This window comes from Telmatherina bonti, assembly GCF_933228915.1.
Source record: "Telmatherina bonti genome assembly, chromosome: 20".
Taxonomy (NCBI): Eukaryota; Metazoa; Chordata; class Actinopteri; order Atheriniformes; family Telmatherinidae; genus Telmatherina; species Telmatherina bonti.
This window is the reverse complement of record NC_136618.1, coordinates 2,104,112-2,121,306: the sequence shown is the minus strand read 5'-3', so window position 1 is coordinate 2,121,306 and position 17,195 is coordinate 2,104,112. Positions and strand designations below refer to the sequence as shown.

General features: G+C 53.5%; 1 protein-coding gene across 4 annotated transcripts in view; it reads right to left on the bottom strand.

Moving 5' to 3' along the window:
• The window catches only part of prkdc (protein kinase, DNA-activated, catalytic subunit), a 146,513-nt gene that overhangs the window by 100,166 nt on the left and 29,152 nt on the right, over positions 1-17,195 (bottom strand). For 3 of the 4 annotated variants that reach the window (XM_079259807.1, XM_079259805.1, XM_079259806.1), the window contains 18 exons: positions 16,940-17,099; positions 14,932-15,015; positions 14,738-14,857; positions 14,404-14,563; positions 14,225-14,334; positions 13,282-13,369; positions 13,045-13,208; positions 9,761-9,913; positions 9,326-9,433; positions 8,437-8,663; positions 6,130-6,224; positions 5,935-6,037; positions 3,503-3,636; positions 1,132-1,362; positions 841-1,067; positions 554-762; positions 347-470; positions 120-278 (listed from right to left, as the gene is read on the bottom strand). In XM_079259807.1, coding sequence (XP_079115933.1) covers positions 120-278; positions 347-470; positions 554-762; positions 841-1,067; positions 1,132-1,362; positions 3,503-3,636; positions 5,935-6,037; positions 6,130-6,224; positions 8,437-8,663; positions 9,326-9,433; positions 9,761-9,913; positions 13,045-13,208; positions 13,282-13,369; positions 14,225-14,334; positions 14,404-14,563; positions 14,738-14,857; positions 14,932-15,015; positions 16,940-17,099 — 2,656 coding nt within the window. Of the gene's footprint in view, positions 1-119; positions 279-346; positions 471-553; positions 763-840; positions 1,068-1,131; positions 1,363-3,502; positions 3,637-5,934; positions 6,038-6,129; positions 6,225-8,436; positions 8,664-9,325; positions 9,434-9,760; positions 9,914-13,044; positions 13,209-13,281; positions 13,370-14,224; positions 14,335-14,403; positions 14,564-14,737; positions 14,858-14,931; positions 15,016-16,939; positions 17,100-17,195 lie in introns of those variants that run through there. The other variant, XM_079259808.1, reaches the window with a different exon arrangement.

The following is a 17,195-nucleotide window of genomic DNA, read 5'->3' as shown; positions in this document are numbered from 1 at the left end:
GATCGGGTGACCTACCTGGCGGCTGGGATCGGGTGACCTACCTGGCGGCTGGGATCGGGTGACCTACCTGGCGGCTGGGATCGGGTGACCTACCTGGCGGCTGGGATCGGGTGACCTACCTGGCGGCTGAGGGAGAAGGCGAGCTGCAGCAGCCCGTCCGCCAGCGTGCGAGTGTTGACGTCCAGCGATGGAAGAGCAGTCCGGTCGTCTCCGGGGGCGATGCCTTTGTAGACCGCCATCAACAGGCGGGACCCGAGGGAGGCGGCGTAGGAGGAGTCCTTGGAACACAGGGCAGCGTGTGATTGGAGGAAAGTGTCCGGCGTAGCGGCGAGGTGGGCGCTGGTACCTGTGCGTGCAGGATGTGGCTGAGGACGTCGGCCCTGTGGACCTGCTTGCAGGACGACAGAAGCATCTCCATGCGGCGGTGGCAGCTGGGGTGGTATAGATCTATGGCACACAGATCCTCCACGCTGCCGGAGGAAGATGGACGCCAATGAAGACACCAGAGCAGAGGAGGCGGAGTTTACTTCCACCAATCAAACAAGTTCTTTACCTTTTCCTGGAGATCTTGGTCCGCAGGCTGCTTTCGATGGAACTGCGATACGGCGAAGCCAGCAGAGCCTTCAGCAGCAGAACGCACACCTCCGGAAGGTTCTTCATCACCTCCATGTCGGCCGTGTTGAAGCCTACGCTGGACGGCTCGCACACCGCCGCCGCCGCCAGCTCGAAGAACGCTGAACAGAAAACGTCTCTTTCCAGAAGCTGAGAAGGAAAGCACCGAAGAAGAAGCTGAAGCTTCAGGATGGAGCGTGTTCCTGACAGACAGGAACCCTGGAGTACCTTCCAGAGGTCCGGGTCTCCTCGGACCAGGATCATGGAGCAGAACTCCAGCAGGCGAACGCTGATGCTGCATTTGCTGTAGTTGTACTGGTCCAGCTCTCTGGGACTGAAGCGGGACGTTCTGTCTCCCAGCGCGAAGCAGCTCTCCGCTGCCGGCAGCTCCTGAGCCGCCAACTCAGTCAGGAAGAAACGTATCGCCTTCAGGAAGCTCGACTTGTGTTTGGTGCCTGAAAAACCAACGAAGAAGAATGGAAGTCTGGGATGGAGGCTGGACGGCGTGCAGCGACTTACCGAGGACGAGCTGAGGCTGGACGGCGTGCAGCTGGATGAAAGTGTTGTAGCAGTCCAGCACGGCCAGCAGAAGGTCCATCCACCGAAGGGCCGCCCGCACACTGAAGGGCCCCGGCAGGTCCCTGAGGGTTGGCTGGGACAGGAGACCCCCGCCCTCAAAGCAGCGGATCAGGAAGTCCACGCCGTGATCCTTCAGCATTCCGTCCAGCCACTGAGCCGGAGAGTTCCTGCCTGACTCGCACAGAAACAGGAAATACAATACCATACAACTTTATTGATAACGCACTTTAAAAACAATGTTGACAAAATAATTGCAAAATCCTGGCGAACCAACTTAAACCCTAAAACTGTTTCCTCTGAAGCATCCTGGAGAAGCTTCTACTGCAGCTCAGGCGTCACATTTCCGTCAGCAGGCCAGCTGAGAGATATAATCCCTCCAGCGTGTCCTGGGTCTTCTCCGGGGTCTCCTCCCAGAGGGACGTGTCTGGAACACCTCACCAGGGAGGTCCAGGAGGCATCCTGACCAGATGAAGCCAACAGGACCACGTCATCCACAAAAAGCAGGGACCCAATCCTGAGGCCACCAAGCCAGATCCCCTCAACACCTCGGCTGCACCTAGAAATTCTGTCCATATAAGTTATGAACAGAATCGGTGATAAAGGGCAGCCTTGGTGGAGTCCAACCCTCACCGGAAACGAATCCGACTTACTACCGGCAATGCGGACCAAGCTCTGACACCTGTCGTACAGGGACCGGACAGCTCGCACAAGGGGGTCCGGTACCCCATACTCCCGGAGTACCCCCCACAGGAGCCCCCGGGGGACACGGTCGAACGCCTTCTCCAGGTCCACAAAGCACATGTAGACTGGTTGGGCAAACTCCCATGCCCCCTCCAGGACCCCAAAGAGGGTATAGAGCTGGTCCACTGTTCCGCGACCAGGACGAAAACCACACTGCTCCTCCTCAATCCGGGATTCGACTATCCGGCGGACCCTCCTCTCCAGGACCCCTGAATAGACCTTACCAGGGAGGCTGAGGAGTGTGATTCCCCTGTAATTGGAACACACCCTCCGGTCCCCCTTCTTAAAAAGGGGGACCACCACCCCAGTCTGCCAGTCCAGCGGCACTGTCCCCGATGTCCACGCGATGCTGCAGAGGCGTGTCAGCCAGGACAGCCCCACAGCATCCAGAGCCTTAAGGAACTCCGGGCGGATCTCATCCACCCCCGGGGCCTTGCTGCCAAGGAGCTTTTTGACCACCTCAGCGACTTCAGCCCCAGAGATGGGAGGGTCCACCCCTGAGTCCACCAGCTCTGCTTCCTCATCGGAAGACGTGTTGGTAGGATTGAGGAGGTCTTCGAAGTATTACTTCCACCGACCCACAACGTCCCGAGTTGAGGTCAGCAGCTCCCCATCTCCACTGTACACAGTGTTGATGGAGCACTGCTTCCCCCTCCTGAGCCGCCGGATGGTGGACCAGAATCTCCTCGAAGCCGTCCAGAAGTCTTTCTCCATGGCCTCGCCGAACTCCTCCCATGCCCGAGTTTTTGCCTCGGCGACAGCCGAAGCCGCACGCCGCTTAGCCCGTCGGTACCCATCAGCTGCCTCCAGAGTCCCACAGGCCAAGAAGGCCCGATAGGACTCCTTCTTCAGCTTGACGGCATCCCTCACTGCTGGTGTCCACCAACGAGTCCTGGGATTACCGCCATGACAGGCACCAACGACCTTACAGCCACAGCTCCGGCCGGCCGCCTCAACAATAGAGGCACGGAACACAGCCCATTCGGACTCAATGTCCCCCGCCTCACTCGGGACATGGTTGAAGCTCTGCTGAAGGTGGGAGTTGAAGCTCGCTCTGACGGGGGACTCAGCCAGACGTTCCCAGCAGACCCTCACAACACGTTTGGGCCTGCCAGATCTGACCGGCTTCCTCCCCCACCATCTGAGCCAACTCACCACCAGGTGGTGATCAGTTGAAGCTCCGCCCCCCTCTTCACCCGAGTGTCCAAGGCATGTGGCCGCAGGTCCGACGATACGACTACAAAGTCGATCATGGAACTGCGGCCCAGGGAGCACCAAGAAGTACCGCCTTGAAAATAGTTGATCTTCATGTTACCGCTGCTGGCTTGAGTCGAATAGAGGCTGGGGAGACACGTACCTGCCCGTCTCTGCTCGGCGCTGACCTCCAACTGTGGCCATCTTGCTTTGTACCACTTAAAGTGGGTTTGAGGCCAATAAGAAACCAGAACTAACCCATACATGAGGCACACTGTTGATCTTTGAGAGAATTTGGGGATTTTAAGTGTGCATTATGGTCTGGAAAATGCAGTAAACATTGGAGCGACTTTCTTTGTGATGTTTGTGTTCTGACCTGGAAGCAGAGGGATGAATTCATACAGCAGCTCCATGCATTTGTGGCGACACTCCGTCTGCGGCCGACCACACTGTGTCAGAAGCCAGACCACCACAGCGGACAGACACAGCTGCTCATCGGGAGGAAAACCTCTGATGAAGGAGAAAGAGGCATCATAGCAACATTCACAGGCCTCTAAAAGAGAACTATTTATATAACGAAGATGATCCTGTATGACAGAAGATAAACATCATATCAGATGACAGAACTGATATTTATAGTTTCTCCTGTTCCACCATCAGGATGTGGTCCAGCATGGTCCTGCTGGACCAGTTCTCCTGTTCCACCATCAGGATGTGGTCCAGCGTGGTCCTGCTGGACCAGTTCTCCTGTTCCACCATCAGGATGTGGTCCAGCGTGGTCCTGCTGGACCAGTTCTCCTGTTCCACCATCAGGATGTGGTCCTGCTGGACCAGTTCTCCTGTTCCACCATCAGGATGTGGTCCTGCTGGACCAGTTCTCCTGTTCCACCATCAGGATGTGGTCCTGCTGGACCAGTTCTCCTGTTCCACCATCAGGATGTGGTCCTGCTGGACCAGTTCTCCTGTTCCACCATCAGGATGTGGTTCAGCGTGGTCCTGCTGGACCAGTTCTCCTGTTCCACCATCAGGATGTGGTTCAGCATGGTCCTGCTGGACCAGTTCTCCTGTTCCACCATCAGGATGTGGTCCTGCTGGACCAGTTCTCCTGTTCCACCATCAGGATGTGGTCCAGCGTGGTCCTGCTGGACCAGTTCTCCTGTTCCACCATCAGGATGTGGTCCAGCGTGGTCCTGCTGGACCAGTTCTCCTGTTCCACCATCAGGATGTGGTCCTGCTGGACCAGTTCTCCTGTTCCACCATCAGGATGTGGTCCTGCTGGACCAGTTCTCCTGTTCCACCATCAGGATGTGGTCCTGCTGGACCAGTTCTCCTGTTCCACCATCAGGATGTGGTCCTGCTGGACCAGTTCTCCTGTTCCACCATCAGGATGTGGTTCAGCGTGGTCCTGCTGGACCAGTTCTCCTGTTCCACCATCAGGATGTGGTTCAGCATGGTCCTGCTGGACCAGTTCTCCTGTTCCACCATCAGGATGTGGTCCTGCTGGACCAGTTCTCCTGTTCCACCATCAGGATGTGGTCCTGCTGGACCAGTTCTCCTGTTCCACCATCAGGATGTGGTCCAGCATGGTGGAAGGTCTTCCCTGAAAGAGACGTTGTCTGGATGGGAGCAGATGTTTCAGCACTCTGTGGAAAAGGTGGTGGAGCAGAGGACGCTCTCTAAGATCAGGGCAATCCTCTCCAATCAGAACCACCCCCTATATCTTGTCTTCTCTCGGCAGAGGAGCTCTGTTAGCTCCAGGTTTCTCTCATTGGGCTGCTCCACTGATAGACTAAAAAACTCTTTCATCCCTCGTGCCATCAGGCTGTATAATGCAGCCACTTCAGGGAGGAGCAGGAGAGACTGATACTAGTCCTGAACTTTGTTTTTTTCAGTGCCTTAACTTGTAGCACCTTAACCTGTAGCACTTTATCTTTTAATGCTGTTGAATTATTTATTTGTCTGGTTTTTTAAACTTTAAATTTTCTCTTTTGCTGTTTTATGAATGTGAGCAACGGACAACTGCACAATTTCCTTCGGGATTAATAAAGTATTTATCTATCTATCTATCTATCTGATGGATCTTCCCAGATGTGGAAGCTGCCCACGCCATCGGCACTAATGCAACCCCATCCCATCAGAGATGCAGGCTGATAACAAGCTGGATGCTCCCTCTCCTCTTTAGTCTGCAGGACACGCCGTCCATGCTGTCCACAAACTATTCCACATCTTCATCCAGGTTTCCACTCAGAACATTTTAAATGAGCTTTGGTCCAGAGAAGACGGCGTGTTTCTGGATCCTCTTCACATATGATGGAGCTTTAACCTGCATGAACTGGGTTCACACTGGTTTCTGGAAGCTTCCTGAGTCCATGCACTGGTTTCCAGTAGAGAGTCATGTTATAATGCAGAAGATCACCAGCCTGGTCCCAGCATACAGAGATTCCTTCTGATTCTCTGAATCTGTAGATCACAGGAGTCAGACTCCTGCAGGGTTTGTTGTCTCCATGCTCCAACACACTTGACTGAATCATTAATAGGTTGACAAGAAGCTGCTTAGAATCAGCTGTGTTGGAGCAGGGAAACAACAGAAAGCTGCCGGATACCGGCGCTCCAGGACTGGACTCTGCCGTAGATATTCTAAACTGCAGATGGAGGATGTTCAAAGTTTTTAGAACCAGTTGGTCTCTGCCCATCTTACCCACAGCAAATGCTGCTTTTACACCCAGCCATGCTGCTGGTCTGTTCCCAGTGAAACCAGTAAAAGCACCTCCATCATGTGACATGATGTGGGAAGAGAAGGTGACGGACCTGGGGACGCGCCTCCTGCTGTTGGGCTGGTTGAGACTGGGAGCTTTGTGTTTAATGATCCTCTTCAGGTGGTCGATGGCGCTGCAGCACTGCTGCAACGTACCTGCAGGAACGACAACTTTTTACAGCTCATCCATCACAAACCTGCATCACGTGTCCTGATTAAACTGGTTTTACTGGTCATAATAACGTTACCCATCGACGGCTCATCACAGTGCGCCAGAGCCAGGCTCTCCACAAACACCACCAGAACCTCGAAGACAAACTGCTCCACCAGCGAGTTCTCCTCTCTGAAAGCCAGACGAGCAGCGATCAGTCTGGAACCGCGTCGTTTGTTTATTCATCACAACAAACAAACAGGTTTACTTCCTGAACCATCAGCAAACATCTGCTGACAAAACCTGGGATCGCCCGACAGTCACATGACCTCTGCATGTTCTCAGAGGAGGCATCATCAGTTAACATGATTCTAGGCTGTGTGTGTCAGAAGACCTTCACTGTCTTCATGTTCAGTTTCAGCTGTTGTTGGAGCCGCTAATACGTTCATATTTATACTGCAACACTGTTTTTATCCAGCATCACACAGCCATAGGGATGGTGATGATGATGATGGTGATGATGGTGGTGATGATGGTGATGAAGGAGACGAAGGTGATGATGGTGATGAAAGTGATGATGATGATGGTGATGATGAAGGTGATGATGGTGGTGATGGTGATGATGGTGATGATGGTGATGATGGTGATGATGAAGGTGATGAAGGTGATGAAGGAGACGAAGGTGATGATGATGGTGAAGGTGATGATGATGATGGTGATGATGGTGATGGCGATGATGGTGATGATGATGATGGTGATGATGAAGGTGATGGTGATGATGGTGGTGATGAAGGTGAAGGAGACGAAGGTGATGAAGGAGACGAAGGTGATGATGGTGATGATGAAGGTGATGATGGTGATGATGAAGGTGATGATGGTGATGAAGGTGATGATGGTGATGATGAAGGTGATGATGATGGTGATGAAGGTGATGATGATGATGGTGATGATGGTGATGATGATGGTGATGATGGTGATGATGAAGGTGATGATGATGAAGGTGATGATGATGAAGGTGATGATGGTGGTGATGAAGGTGATGATGGTGATGATGAAGGTGACGATGATGATGGTGATGATGATGGTGATGATGGTGATGGTGATGATGGTGATGATGAAGGTGATGACGGTGATGACGGTGATGATGAAGGTGATGAAGGAGACGAAGGTGATGATGGTGATGATGAAGGTGATGATGATGATGATGGTGATGACGATGATGATGATGATGGTGATGATGATGGTGATGATGATGATGATGGTGATGATGGTGATGATGATGATGGTGATGGTGATGATGGTGATGATGATGGTGATGATGATGATGATGGTGATGATGGTGATGATGATGATGGTGATGGTGATGAAGGTGATGACGGTGATGGTGATGATGATGATGGTGATGAAGGTGATGATGATGATGGTGATGAAGGTGATGATGATGATGGTGATGATGAAGATGATGATGATAATGATGATGGTGATGACGATGATGATGATGATGGTGATGATGGTGATGGTGATGATGATGGTGATGATGGTGATGAAGGTGATGATGATGATGGTGATGAAGGTGATGATGATGATGGTGATGAAGGTGATGATGATGGTGATGATGAAGGTGATGATGATGATGATGATGATGGTGATGATGATGGTGATGATGGTGATGGTGATGATGGTGATGAAGGTGATGATGAAGGTGATGGTGATGATGATGATGATGATGGTGATGATGGTGGTGATGATGATGGTGATGATGAAGGTGATGATGATGATGATGGTGATGATGGTGATGGTGATGATGGTGATGAAGGTGATGATGAAGGTGATGGTGATGATGATGAAGGTGATGAAGGTGATGATGAAGGTGATGAAGGAGACGAAGGTGATGATGATGGTGATGAAGGTGATGATGATGGTGATGATGAAGATGATGATGATAATGATGATGGTGATGAAGATGATGATGGTGGTGATGGTGATGATGATGGTGATGATGGTGATGAAGGTGATGATGATGATGATGATAAAGGTAATGATGATGATGATGATGATAAAGGTAATAATGATGATGATGGTGATGATGAAGGTAATGACGATGAAGGTGACGATGAAGGTGACGATGAAGGTGACGAAGTGTTTTCTGTGACCTTATGCTGCTATGCAAGGCGTGAGATCAGCCTGTTTCTTTGTGTGCTTCCAGATTGTTCCGCAGCGGTTTGATAACAGCTGTTTCCAGCTGGGAAGACACCAGAAAGTAAAGACAGGAACTGGACCAGATCTGGCTCCCCGGTCTCTGGACACCCGACACCCTGATGGGAGCAACAGCACCCAGGATATCTGACATTTCAGCATTCAAATGAGACATGCATCATCACCATGACAACCACCTGCATCCCACCTGAACTGTCTGTAGATACTGTTGAAGGCCAAAGCGGCGCCAAGCCTTTTGAAGCCTCCAGGATGGAGAGCCAGGCTGTAGATGCGTTTGAAAAGGCTCTTGGTGTTGACGGGGCTCTTCTCCTGCTGCGCCGGCGTGGTCTGTTTGATTGACCATTTAACAAACTCCTCCATGCAGCGGCCGCAGAAGTCTCTGAGGGAGCCGTCCGCCGGGTCCACCACTCCATCCTTAACCGGGCCAGAAACACGTTTAACACAGGTACAAACCAGTTTAACCAGCTAACTCACCAAACTAATTATGCTAACCTAGTTAGCCCAAACCAATTCAGCTAACAAGACTAACCTGGTTTACCTTTAACCCCTTCGACCCCGCTGGCAGAACTGAACCTGCTAGCAGTGCTAACCCTGCGAGCAGTGCTAACCCACTAGCAGTGCTAACCCTGCTAGCAGGGCCAACCATACTAGCAGTGCTAACCCTACTAGCAGTGCTAACCCTGCTAGCAGGGCCAACCATACTAACAGTGCTAACCCTACTAGCAGTGCTAACCCTGCTAGCAGGGCCAACCATACTAACAGTGATAACCCTACTAGCAGTGCTAACCCTACTAGAAGGGCCAACCATACTAACAGTGCTAACCCTACTAGCAGTGCTAACCCTGCTAGCAGGGCCAAACCTACTAGCAGTGTTAACCCTACTAGCAGTGTTAACCCTACTAGCAGTGCTAACCCTGCTAGCAGTGCTAACCTTGCTAGCAGGGCCAACCATACTAGCAGTGCTAACCCTACTAGCAGTGCTAACCCTGCTAGCAGTGCTAACCTTGCTAGCAGGGCCAACCATACTAGCAGTGCTAACCCACTAGCAGAGTCCCTCATGGAGCCTGGACACCCACCAGAATGGCCTCCAGAACTGCGACCGTGTCCTGACTCTCAAACCTCTTGTTGCTGGTGAACCAGTGAATCATCTGCATGACCAGCGGTTCGAACAGCTGTCTCGTTACCTGCAAAAGAAAACAGAGACCACATGGAACCCGGTCTGGTCTGTCGTCCAGAATCAGTCTGAACCCGGTCCTGATGAAGACCACGTCAGCTGTTCACAGGTGTGGTCATACAGAAGGACCAGGACCTGAAGCGGTCTAGATGAAGTCTGATGCAGGACGACTTCACTGACCCTGGTTCAGGGAACCCTACTGATCCACAGCAGACCAGGTTCCAGCTGGAACCGATCCAGGATCAGGGAGGATTACTGGTTTATGTCAGACCAGTAGGCCTCTGTGGAATGTCCCATTCAGAGCAGGTGGACCAGGATGTGTGATGAAAGTCGGTACCTGGTCCACATCACAGGCCAGACGCAGCAGCACCGGAAACAGCCTCCTGAGCAGCTTGTACATGGGGGGCAGCTTGTCCCCCCCCTCAGACATCTGAGCGCTTTTCCCCACCATGAAGACCACCAGACTGTGGAGCAGCTCGCAGGCCGCCACCTGCAGCGGAGACACACATCGGTCCACACGGACACCAAGCATCACAAGCTTCACATGCTGGAAAGAAGCTTCAAATAAAATAAGCAAAATCACAATAAAATCATTCATGATATTCAGATCTTTAAAATCACAATAAAATCATTCATGATATTCAGATCTTTAAAATCACAATAAAATCATTCATGATATTCAGATCTTTAAAATCAGGAGGAATTAAGTTTCTGAGCAGATTTCATTCAGACGTTTTTATCCTGAATCCCAAAGTTTCTTCTCCAGATTGTTCCAGTTGTTTACAGCTAAATACGGATTCTGGTCTGGAGCAGGAGGAGCAGCAGGAGGAGAAGGAGCAGGAGGAGAAGGAGCAGGAGGAGGAGAAGGAGGAGCAGCAGGAGGAGTAGCAGGAGAAGCAGCAGGAGGAGAAGCAGCAGGAGGAGGAGAAGGAGGAGCAGCAGGAGGAGTAGCAGGAGAAGCAGCAGGAGGAGAAGCAGCAGGAGGAGAAGCAGCAGGAGGAGCAGCAGGAGGAGAAGGAGCAGGAGGAGCAGCAGGAGGAGTAGCAGCAGGAGGAGGAGAAGGAGGAGCAGCAGGAGGAGTAGCAGGAGAAGCAGCAGGAGGAGAAGGAGCAGGAGGAGGAGAAGGAGGAGCAGCAGGAGGAGTAGCAGGAGAAGCAGCAGGAGGAGAAGCAGCAGGAGGAGAAGGAGCAGGAGGAGCAGCAGGAGGAGTAGCAGCAGGAGGAGGAGAAGGAGGAGCAGCAGGAGGAGTAGCAGGAGAAGCAGCAGGAGGAGGAGCAGCAGGAGGAGAAGCAGCAGGAGGAGCAGCAGGAGGAGAAGGAGCAGGAGGAGCAGCAGGAGGAGTAGCAGCAGGAGGAGGAGAAGGAGGAGCAGCAGGAGGAGTAGCAGGAGAAGCAGCAGGAGGAGAAGGAGCAGGAGGAGGAGAAGGAGGAGCAGCAGGAGGAGTAGCAGGAGAAGCAGCAGGAGGAGAAGCAGCAGGAGGAGAAGCAGCAGGAGGAGCAGCAGGAGGAGAAGGAGCAGGAGGAGCAGCAGGAGGAGTAGCAGCAGGAGGAGGAGAAGGAGGAGCAGCAGGAGGAGTAGCAGGAGAAGCAGCAGGAGGAGAAGGAGCAGGAGGAGGAGAAGGAGGAGCAGCAGGAGGAGTAGCAGGAGAAGCAGCAGGAGGAGAAGCAGCAGGAGGAGAAGGAGCAGGAGGAGCAGCAGGAGGAGAAGGAGCAGGAGGAGCAGCAGGAGGAGTAGCAGCAGGAGGAGGAGCAGGAGGAGCAGCAGGAGGAGAAGGAGCAGGAGGAGCAGCAGGAGGAGAAGGAGCAGGAGGAGCAGCAGGAGGAGAAGCAGCAGGAGGAGCAGCAGGAGGAGAAGGAGCAGGAGGAGCAGCAGGAGGAGAAGGAGCAGGAGGAGGAGAAGGAGGAGCAGCAGGAGGAGTAGCAGGAGAAGCAGCAGGAGGAGAAGGAGCAGGAGGAGGAGAAGGAGGAGCAGCAGGAGGAGTAGCAGGAGAAGCAGCAGGAGGAGAAGCAGCAGGAGGAGAAGGAGCAGGAGGAGCAGCAGGAGGAGAAGGAGCAGGAGGAGCAGCAGGAGGAGTAGCAGCAGGAGGAGGAGCAGGAGGAGCAGCAGGAGGAGAAGGAGCAGGAGGAGGAGAAGGAGGAGCAGCAGGAGGAGAAGGAGCAGGAGGAGCAGCAGGAGGAGAAGGAGCAGGAGGAGAAGGAGCAGCAGGAGCAGCAGGAGGAGAAGGAGCAGGAGGAGAAGCAGCAGGAGGAGAAGGAGCAGGAGGAGCAGCAGGAGGAGAAGGAGCAGGAGGAGAAGCAGCAGGAGGAGAAGGAGCAGGAGGAGCAGCAGGAGGAGTAGCAGCAGGAGGAGGAGCAGGAGGAGAAGCAGCAGGAGGAGCAGCAGGAGGAGAAGGAGCAGGAGGAGCAGCAGGAGGAGAAGGAGCAGGAGGAGCAGCAGGAGGAGTAGCAGCAGGAGGAGCAGCAGGAGGAGTAGCAGGAGGAGTAGCAGGAGGAGAAGGAGCAGGAGGAGCAGCAGGAGAAGCAGCAGCAGGAGGAGGAGCAGCAGGAGGAGAAGGAGCAGGAGGAGCAGCAGGAGGAGTAGCAGCAGGAGGAGATGCAGGAGGAGGAGCAGCAGGAGGAGAAGCAGCAGGAGGAGCAGCAGGAGGAGCAGCAGGAGGAGTAGCAGCAGGAGGAGCAGCAGGAGGAGAAGGAGCAGCAGGAGGAGCAGCAGGAGGAGGAGCAGCAGGAGGAGGAGCAGCAGGAGGAGGAGCAGGAGGAGCAGCAGGAGGAGAAGGAGCAGGAGGAGATGCAGGAGGAGGAGCAGCAGGAGGAGAAGCAGCAGGAGGAGCAGCAGGAGGAGCAGCAGGAGGAGTAGCAGCAGGAGGAGCAGCAGGAGGAGGAGCAGCAGGAGGAGCAGCAGGAGGAGGAGCAGCAGGAGGAGAAGCAGCAGGAGAAGCAGCAGGAGAAGCAGCAGCAGGAGGAGCAGCAGGAGGAGAAGCAGCAGGAGGAGAAGGAGCAGGAGGAGAAGGAGCAGGAGGAGCAGCAGGAGAAGCAGCAGGAGGAGAAGGAGCAGGAGGAGAAGGAGCAGGAGGAGCAGCAGGAGGAGCAGCAGCAGGAGGAGGAGCAGGAGGAGCAGCAGGAGGAGAAGGAGCAGCAGGAGGAGAAGCAGCAGCAGCAGGAGGAGGAGCAGCAGGAGGAGAAGCAGAGGGAGGAGAAGCAGCAGCAGGAGAAGCAGCAGGAGGAGAAGGAGCAGGAGGAGCAGCAGGAGAAGCAGCAGGAGGAGAAGGAGCAGGAGGAGAAGGAGCAGGAGGAGCAGCAGGAGGAGTAGCAGCAGGAGGAGGAGCAGGAGGAGAAGGAGCAGTAGCAGGAGGAGGAGCAGCAGGAGCAGCAGCAGGAGGAGAAGGAGCAGGAGGAGAAGGAGCAGGAGGAGCAGCAGGAGGAGGAGCAGGAGGAGCAGCAGGAGGAGCAGGAGGAGCAGCAGGAGGAGAAGCAGCAGCAGCAGGAGGAGAAGCAGCAGGAGGAGAAGCAGCAGCAGCAGCAGGAGGAGCAGCAGGAGGAGGAGCAGCAGGAGAAGCAGCAGCAGGAGGAGGAGCAGCAGGAGGAGGAGCAGCAGGAGAAGCAGCAGCAGGAGGAGGAGGCGTACCTTGGTGTGCCGGTCGCTGCAGCTCTGGGCCAGCCGGCTGATGCGGGGCAGGAACGGGTCCAGGAAGATAACGGGCTTCATGTCGCTGAACGGGACGGCGAAGCTCAGGCGTTTCTCAGCGTCCCAGGACACCAGCGTCTTCATGGCGTCCTCCAAGGACGTGGCTGCAGACACGCAGAGCGAGAGATGAACAAAGAGCCGTCCCTCCAGCCGGGTCTGGAACGTCGGCGGACCTACCGGTCACCAGGTTCCGGTTCAGCCTTCCTCCTAGGTGTCCAAGCAGCTGGACCACCCTAAGCCTCACCAGGACAAGGGGGCCGTCCTCCTGCAGGGGCAGACCGCCAGCGGGCTGAGACACAGGGACGAGGGACAGACGCGAGCGCCATATGTTACCGTGGACGGACAGACCCGAGCGCCATACGTTACCGTGGACGGACAGACCCGAGTGCCATACGTTACCGTGGACGGACAGACGCGAGCGCCATACGTTACCGTGGACGGACAGACCCGAGCGCCATACGTTACCGTGGACGGACAGACCCGAGCGCCATACGTTACCGTGGACGGACAGACCCGAGCGCCATACGTTACCGTGGACGGACAGACCCGAGCGCCATACGTTACCGTGGACGGACAGACCCGAGCGCCATATGTTACCGTGGACGACAGACACGAGCGCCATACGTTACCGTGGACGGACAGACCCGAGCGCCATACGTTACCGTGGACGGACAGACCCGAGCGCCATACGTTACCGTGGACGGACAGACCCGAGCGCCATACGTTACCGTGGACGGACAGACCCGAGCGCCATACGTTACCGTGGATGACAGACGCGAGCGCCATACGTTACCGTGGACAGACAGACGCGAGCGCCATACGTTACCGTGGACGACAGACGCGAGCGCCATATGTTACCGTGGACGGACAGACCCGACCGCCATACGTTACCGTGGACGACAGATGCGAGCGCCATACGTTACCGTGGACGGACAGACCCGAGCGCCATACGTTACCGTGGACGGACAGACCCGAGCGCCATACGTTACCGTGGACGACAGATGCGAGCGCCATACGTTACCGTGGACGGACAGACGCAAGCGTCATACGTTACCGTGGACGGACAGACGCAAGCGTCATACGTTACCGTGGACGGACAGACGCAAGCGCCATACGTTACCGTGGACAGCTGCTTGGATGTCTTCAGCAGCCTGGTCATCACCCTGCCGTATCCTCGCTCCCGTCGAGAAGACAAAGAGGACATGACCTCCCAGCTGCCGTCCTCCTTGTCTGCAGGAAACCACAGTTAGTTTGGACGTGCTGGGACCCGGCGGACACGCCTGAAGACGTCCGTCTCACCGTTGGCGGCGGAGACCTTTAGGTACCCGTCCAGGAGCGGAAGGATGGAGGTGTAGCAGGGCTGCATGGCCTCCAGGGGGACGTGGGAGGACCAGTCCTCCAGGGCGTCCAGGGCAGCGTTGGCCAGAGGAACGTGGCTCAGACCCAGTCTCAGAGCCGTCTGGACACAAACCAGTACATCAACACCATGAGACTGGTAGGAACTGGTCCGACAGAAGCAGGACTACGTAATCTGATCCTTCTTCCTGGACATGAAGCTAAACATGGAACCTGGAAAGTCCTTCATGTCCTCCAGACTCAGTAAACATCAAACATGTGATGAAGACCGTCCCACCTCCAGAGCAGGACAGTAGGCCTGAACGTCCACGGCCACCATGGCATGGTGCAGCGAGAGGACGAAGGTCAAACAGGACGCCAGCAGCTCATCTTTGTACTGCTTCATCCGGACGCAGACCTGGAGGAAAGCATGGCCGTCACAACCGCCGCCAACCTCTGCGTTACGTCCAAACGGCAAACGGCAGAAATTACCTCTTTTCCGAACTTAGAGAAAAGAGCAAAACAAGCCGATTTCACGCTGTCCGTCTGAGATCCACCGCTTCTCAGGTCCGCCCCCTGTTCACACAAAGACCCGCTTAATCAGATCAAATCTGGTGTTTCCACGCTTTAATCCGATCTAATCTGGTGTCTCCACGCTTTAATCCGATCAAATCTGGTGTCTCCACGCTTTAATCCGATCAAATCTGGTGTTTCCACGCTTTAATCCGGTCTAATCTGGTGTTTCCACGCTTTAATCCGGTCTAATCTGGTGTTTCCACGCTTTAATCCGGTCTAATCTGGTGTCTCCACGCTTTAATCCGATCTAATCTGGTGTCTCCACGCTTTAATCCGATCAAATCTGGTGTTTCCACGCTTTAATCCGGTCTAATCTGGTGTTTCCACGCTTTAATCCGGTCTAATCTGGTGTTTCCACGCTTTAATCCGGTCTAATCTGGTGTCTCCACGCTTTAATCCGGTCTAATCTGGTGTCTCCACGCTTTAATCCGGTCTGATCTGGTGTCTCCACGCTTTAATCCGGTCTGATCTGGTGTCTCCACGCTTTAATCCGGTCTGATCTGGTGTTTCCACGCTTTAATCCGGTCTAATCTGGTGTTTCCACGCTTTAATCCGGTCTAATCTGGTGTCTCCACGCTTTAATCCGGTCTGATCTGGTGTTTCCACGCTTTAATCCGGTCTGATCTGGTGTCTCCACGCTTTAATCCGGTCTAATCTGGTGTCTCCACGCTTTAATCCGGTCTGATCTGGTGTTTCCACGCTTTAATCCGGTCTAATCTGGTGTCTCCACGCTTTAATCCGATCTGATCTGGTGTTTCCACACTTTAATCCGATCTGATCTGGTGTTTCCACGCTTTAATCCGGTCTGATCTGGTGTTTCCACGCTTTAATCTGGTCTAATCTGGTGTTTCCACGCTTTAATTCGGTCTGATCTGGTGTTTCCACGCTTTAATCTGGTCTAATCTGGTGTTTCCACGCTTTAATCCGGTCTGATCTGGTGTCTCCACGCTTTAATCCGATCTAATATGGTGTTTCCACGCTTTAATCCGATCTAATATGGTGTTTCCACGCTTTAATCTGGTCTAATCTGGTGTTTCCACGCTTTAATCTGGTCTGATCTGGTGTTTCCACGCTTTAATCCGGTCTAATCTGGTGTCTCCACGCTTTAATCCGGTCTGATCTGGTGTTTCCACGCTTTAATCCGGTCTAATCTGGTGTCTCCACGCTTTAATCCGGTCTGATCTGGTGTTTCCACACTTTAATCCGGTCTGATCTGGTGTTTCCACACTTTAATCCGATCTGATCTGGTGTTTCCACGCTTTAATCCGATCTAATATGGTGTTTCCACGCTTTAATCCGGTCTGATCTGGTGTTTCCACACTTTAATCCGATCTGATCTGGTGTTTCCACGCTTTAATCCGGTCTAATCTGGTGTTTCCACGCTTTAATCTGGTCTAATCTGGTGTTTCCACGCTTTAATTCGGTCTGATCTGGTGTTTCCACGCTTTAATCTGGTCTAATCTGGTGTTTCCACGCTTTAATCCGATCTAATCTGGTGTTTCCACGCTTTAATCCGATCTAATCTGGTGTTTCCACGCTTTAATCCGATCTAATCTGGTGTTTCCACGCTTTAATCCAGTCTAATCTGGTGTCTCCACGCTTTAATCCGATCTAATCTGGTGTTTCCACGCTTTAATCCGATCTAATCTGGTGTTTCCACGCTTTAATCTGATCTAATCTGGTGTTTCCACGCTTTAATCCGATCTGATCTGGTGTTTCCACGCTTTAATCTGGTCTAATCTGGTGTTTCCACGCTTTAATCTGGTCTAATCTGGTGTTATGTAACGTGGAATAAACAATGTGACATTATTCCATCCAGACTTCAAACATCTGAGAAAGCAAGAACTTATTTCCTGTTTCAGGATGACCACGCCCCCAGACAGGAAGTCCAGTTTGACTGCCAAAATAAAAGATTTAATATTACCTGGAAATACTTTATTCTTTTGGCCACCATCATGGTAACAGCGAGAAGTTTGTAGAAGCCGCTGACCAGAGGGTTTCTGATGGAGTGGAGGACCAGATGGTGGCTCAGATGGAACATCCAGGGCTGGAAATAATCCAGGTGTTTACTGAGCAACAACTCGCTGCAGAGACAACAAGCAGCAGCTTTACTGGGACAATTGGGAATGTCTTTCATTCCAGATATTTCAGCTGATCTGAGAAACTAAGCCAGATCTGGT